Source organism: Lipotes vexillifer, unplaced genomic scaffold, assembly GCF_000442215.2.
Source record: "Lipotes vexillifer unplaced genomic scaffold, Lipotes_vexillifer_v1.1 scaffold759, whole genome shotgun sequence".
Taxonomy (NCBI): Eukaryota; Metazoa; Chordata; class Mammalia; order Artiodactyla; family Lipotidae; genus Lipotes; species Lipotes vexillifer.
Window position 1 is genome coordinate 1719022 of NW_006790410.1, and position 5588 is coordinate 1724609.

General features: G+C 56.3%; 1 protein-coding gene across 1 annotated transcript in view; it reads left to right on the forward strand.

Annotated features, from left to right (window-relative positions):
- The window catches only part of TNS3 (tensin 3), a 187763-nt gene that overhangs the window by 74113 nt on the left and 108062 nt on the right, over positions 1-5588 (forward strand). Inside the window, exons 10-12 of the mRNA XM_007463691.1 lie at positions 1666-1778; positions 1874-1934; positions 2780-2855. Coding sequence (XP_007463753.1) covers positions 1666-1778; positions 1874-1934; positions 2780-2855 — 250 coding nt within the window. The remainder of the gene's footprint in view (positions 1-1665; positions 1779-1873; positions 1935-2779; positions 2856-5588) is intronic.

The following is a 5588-nucleotide window of genomic DNA, read 5'->3' on the forward strand; positions in this document are numbered from 1 at the left end:
AAAAAAAAAAGACAAGAAAAAACAAGGGGTTACGAGAACATGGAGAGAAAAGAGCCTTTGTGCACTCTTGGTGAGGATGTAAATTGGTGCAGCAACTATGGAGAACAGTACGGAGGTTCCTTAAAACATTAAAAATAGAACTACCATATGACCCAGCAATTCCACTTCTGGGTATATATCCGAAGGAAATGAAAACAGGCTCTTGAAGAGATAGATATCTGTACTCCTATGTTTATTGTATGTGGCCTTGTTCACAATAGCCAAGATATGGAAACAACTCAAGTGTCCCTCAGTGGATGAATGGTTAAAGAAAATGTGTGTGTGTGTGTGCGTGTGTGTGCGTGTGTGTGTGTGTGTATACACACACACAGTGGAGTATTACTGAGCCATAAAATATAATGAAATTCTGCCATTTGTGACAATATGGATGGACCTTGGGGACATTATGCTAAGTGAAATAAGCCAGAGAGAGAAAACCAGAATTTTTTTAACCTAAGTAGGCTGAGCCTGACTAGTGTTCAGTCCTAGGGAGGAGGCGGGTGGTCCCTGGTCCTCCTAGGGGGGTGGACTGCGGTGGGCTGGCTGGAGGGTATAGAGGACCCTGTGCTGGCCGCATGGACTGGTGATTCCGTGAATGCTTCCTTCCTGCGCCTGCGCGGCTCTGTAGTCATTAGAGATGCACAGAGATGTTGGATATGGTAGGGTTTGGCTCTGCTCCGGAGTCACACACTCCAGGTGGCGGCAGAGGCCGAGGCCAGGGAGCATCTGAGAGCTTGGCAGGTGTGTGCCCACTTGGGGTCACAGCTGCCACCTTGTGCCCCGGGAGGAACCAGTGAGGCAATGCTTCCAGGGTACAATCTTCTCTCTAGGCCGCCAAGCACCCACGCAGGGTGTGGGGCCGTCAGCATGGCGCGCAAGGCTGTGTGTGGTGTTCAGAGAGAAGGCAGGGTCTCCTGGTACACGGCAGACGTGCACTCTGCCGCTGAGATGGGCCTTGAGGAGGGAGGGCACAGAGAAGCCAGAAGACGGGAGGGCAGTGCAGCTCAGGGGGGCTCGTGCCCTTTATGGTAGGGGAGGCTCTCACAGTGGGATGTGGCATCTGAAGGCTTCCTGTGGGCTGGGGGTGTGGACTCCAGCCTCCCACTAGACTTCCTAGTATGAGCAGAAGGCGGGGTGGGTAGGACTGAGAGTTAAGCTGAGTGACCTTCATGCCCTCAGAGGTGTGGTTTGGTTCAGAGAGCACGCCCATGGGATGGCAGGTCTCTTGCTTTCCCGTTCTCTGTGAGGAAACCATGCCAGCCCCGTGGCCCAGCCCTGCCTGGCTGTGGGTTCCATGGACAGAAGCGATGCCACCTGCACTCGGGGTACAGAGCAAGAGGTGCCGCGTGTGAGGGCTCACTCTCAGGAAGCACCCTTGGCTGTGCTTCCAGGTCATTGGCCATCGTCAGCGTGGAAGGCCCAGAGATGCTCGGTGGGCTGTGGGCTCGGCCATGCTCTGCGGAGCGTGGGCCAAGGCCTGGGGTGCGTACACCCTCCTTGCTGTGAGCGGTTAGGATGGGTTCTCCCCCAGAACCCCTGGAAGAGCAGGCGGGTTTCCTCATTGCCTTCCGGCCCCACCTGGGCTCAGGAGCTGTGCAGGAGCCCTGAGCTGGCTGCCCTTTGCAGGTACGTGCAGTTCCTCAGCGGGCTCCTGTCGGGAACGGTGAAGATGAACGCCTCGCCCCTGTTCCTGCATTTCGTCATCCTGCATGGGACCCCCAACTTCGACTCTGGCGGAGGTGAGTATCTCCCACGGGGTGAGGGTCTCAAGACGCGCCGCCTGGCGCTGGCCCTCGGTTCCGCGTGTTGATAGCCGATTCTGCGTGTCTTTCAGCCTGCCGGCCCTTTCTCAAGCTCTACCAAGCCATGCAGCCTATGTACACGTCGGGGATCTAGTAAGTGTGGCTGCTTTCCTGGGGGCCTCCGGAGGGCCCGGGGGGGAGGGGGCCCGCTCCCGGCTGCCTCTCCCTCTGGAGGGGTGGGGGTGGGGGGAAACCAGGTGAGCCAAGAGCAGGGGACAGAAGGGGAGCCGTGGGTGCGGTGCCCCCGTCATCCTGCCCAGCAGGTGTCTCGCGGTCACACAGTTGGCTCTGTGAAGGGACGTGGACGCTGGGACCTGGGGGAAGGAGAGGGCCCCGCACACCGTGTGGAAGTAAACACATCGGGGTCTTGGGACAGGGCCACGGTGGTCTCCTTTTCTCTCCCCTTTGCAGTTTAGACAAAGGTCAGGCAGACGTTTCCAGAATATGTACTAATTCTAGACTTATTTGCTTTGCTTTTTTTGTTTGGAGAAGCGTTTTATGCACATCAATGGAAAATGAATAAAGGTAAAAAATGTTCTTAGCATCGTGTCATCACTCAGAATGAACTGTTATCACGTGTCCGGACCCCTGTTGGGCCCAGGCACCGGTGAAGCTTGGGCAGCCTCACCCTCTGCTGACCACAGAGGCTGCTGGCATCAGCACGCCAGTACTGTACGCTGTGCGCTCCATCGTGCACGGGCCTGGGGCGGGCCGGCGGGCACTGGCTGTGACGTTGCTCTCAGGGCCCTGCCTGGCCCTGTTGGTTTTTCATACGTTCTTTGGACTCATTTTCATAGGAGAGAGTCTGAGGAATTGGATTCCTGGGCCAAGCAGGATATTTTGTCTAATTTCAATTGTGGGGTTGCTTTTCTCAAAATGTATTCTTTCCATTAAATCATGAAATCGCGTAATGATGTACCTTCTCATTTATTCCAAAGCAACGTCGGCCCAGAAAACCAAAGCAGGATCTATATCGCCATAGAGCCAGCCCAGCTCCTGAAAGGGGACATCATGGTGAGTGTCACGGCCTTGCCTCTGCTGCCAGTAATCATACCTGGAAAGGTAAAACCAAGTTCATCTTAAAGCAAGGACATGAAAGCCGCCTCCCACCCTACCCCTGCCCCGAGAAAACCTGAGGGAAGAATGGAAAGTAGCCTTTACCTTAAGGCAGTTGGTTAATTTTCTGAGCAAACCTATTTTAATAAAAGGAACAGAATAAATTGGTAGAGCCGCTTGCTGTGTGCACTGTTGAAATTACAGTCCTAGCTCAGCCACTGCGCTTCCCAGGGTTCCAGTTACCTGAGCACAGTGTGCAGTCTTAACGTGACCTAGGCCTTCCAGGGCTGGGCATAGACATAAAATGTTTATTTATTGTTAGTGGCCTAGGTGGGAAATACCGTTAGTGTATTGCAGCTTGGTTTATGACTGAAACAGTGATTTCTCCAGATAGTTTTTTTTTTTTTTGCGGTACGCGGGCCTCTCACTGTTGTGGCCTCTTCCGTTGTGGAGCACAGGCTCCGGACGCGCAGGCCCAGTGGCCATGGCTCACGGGCCCAGCCGCTCCGCGGCATGTGGGGTCCTCCCGGACCGGGGCACGAACCCGTGTCCCCTGCATCGGCAGGCGGACTCTCAACCACCGCACCACCAGGGAAGCCCTCCAGATAGTTTTGATTCTTGGGGTGCTGCTTCTTGGGGCAGAAGCACCCTGCCCTGTTCCACCTTTGCCTTTTATCTGTCTTGAATATAAAAAAGTGCATGCATCTAAAACAAGAGAAATTTGTCTGAAATCAGGAAAACCTTTAAGGCACGTGCGTGCTTCCCTCAGGCATAGAATAGCTCTCCTGTAATCTGTTTGAGGCCCAGAAGGACACCCCGTGACAAGGAGATAAGATGGTTCACAAGTTGGCTTTTTATTGATTTTAAGTGGCTCATCCAGAGTTTTTGAGGAGTCTCCTTAACTTTTCCTAATCTTTTGGGTTTTCCACCCTTTCTTCGTGGTTGGTGCACTCCCACCTTGCCCCATCCTGCGTTCTCATGAAGGTTCTCAAAGGTAAAGATCCTGGGCACATTCACAGAGGACGCCCCCTTGGCGGGCTCCCCAGGGAGCGCCCCTTCCACTTCGAGGCCTCAGGGGTCTGTGTCCAGAGAGGCATCTGCAGGCCCAGAAGGTGCAGGAGGGGGAATAAGGGGCAGACCAACCGCAAAACAGCTCTGTTTCCAAGTCAGCACGTTGAGCACTTTATAATCATGGTCTTTCACCCTCCCTGCGACCTTGAGATGGAAGAGCCAGTATCCCGTTTCACAGGTGGGAAAGCCGAGGCGCAGGGTGGTTGCTACGTTTCCACGAGCCTGTTTTCTCAGCCACGGTGTTGCGCTGCCCCGAGGGAGGAGGGCTTGGGGCTGGGTTCTCCTTCCTGGCTCTACACAGCAGCTCGTGGCCTCCCCATCTCTGTGGTTAGGAGAGAGGGGAGGGACGGGGCAGGGGAGGGACGCCCCTACTCTTGTGCTTCTCTACCCAGCATGCAGCCCTGGCTGAGTTTCCTTGGACATCCCGGGATTGTTGGGCAAAGGGCTGAGCACTTATTGGGCACCTGCTGTGTGCCGGGCACCAACCAGGGCTTTACCTGGCTGTGACTTATCTCTGCTCACCAGTTCTGTCCTCTGGGTCTAGTTCTCTAGCTTTAAAAAGGAGGCCAAGAGACCCAGAGTGGCTGCGAGAGGGCGGAGCTGCTGCTGGGACATGCGCCCAGCCGGGCATTGCCCCTGGTCTGGGAGAGGGCTTGGAGTCGGCATGGTCAGGCTGGGTGCTCCCTGGGGTCCATGATGAGTAGTCGGCCGAGTCCCTTTGTGATGACCCGAGGGGGGGGGGGCTCCCCCTCCAAGAAAGAGCACCTGATTGTGGGCTGGTGGCTGCAGGGTCTTCCCGAGGCAGCAGGAGGTTGCCAGTCCAGAGCCCGGTGATGGAGAGTCACCTCATCTGCCCTGGATCCCTGCGCCCCTCCCTCCTCCGTCCTCCTCCCCTCCCTCCCACTGTCTCTTCCCTCCCTCCTTCCTTTCGTACTGTTATTTGTCCAGAGGTCCCGTTTTGAGCTTTCGGAACATCTGAGTTGGGCCCTAGCACAGGAAGGAAGGGAGGGACGCAGGGACGTCTATGTCCTGAAGGAGCCTGGCGGGGGAAGTGGACGTCGCGCAGCCGGGGCATCCAGAGAGCGCCGCAGCGTGGGTCCTGATGGTTGGGGCCAGCCGGCCGGGGGGTCCAGCCGGACGCGCACTCGGAGGTGGGCGTGAGGCCCTGGGCAGGGGGTGCAGCAGTCCCCAGGCCTCGAGGATGCCCTTGTGGGAATTAGTTGTCCTGGGAGGTTGAAGCCAGATCGTGCAGGGCTTGGATTTTGCCGTCTTCTTTTGGGAAACGTGGTGTTAGCAGAGCTCTTTTCTGCGTCCTGAAAATGCCCTGAATCACCCCTTGAGAGTAACCCTTATAGGACTGTGACTTAGAGAGGTAGTGAGAACGCGGGGGAGAAAGCCCTTGGTCTCGAGTGGAAGGAAGGAAGCCCTGCAGCTACATACGAGCGACAGCAGATTGGGAGCCGCAGGCCCAACAGGGGCATCACGCAGCCGGACAGGCCTTGGGTCCCACGCCTGGGCTCCCAGCAGGTCTACGGCTTAAGGGGACTGGGTGGCCTCAGACGTGTCTTGTCCACGCTCGAGCCCCCTTCTGCTGCATGAGTACCGTAGGCGGGCGCGGTG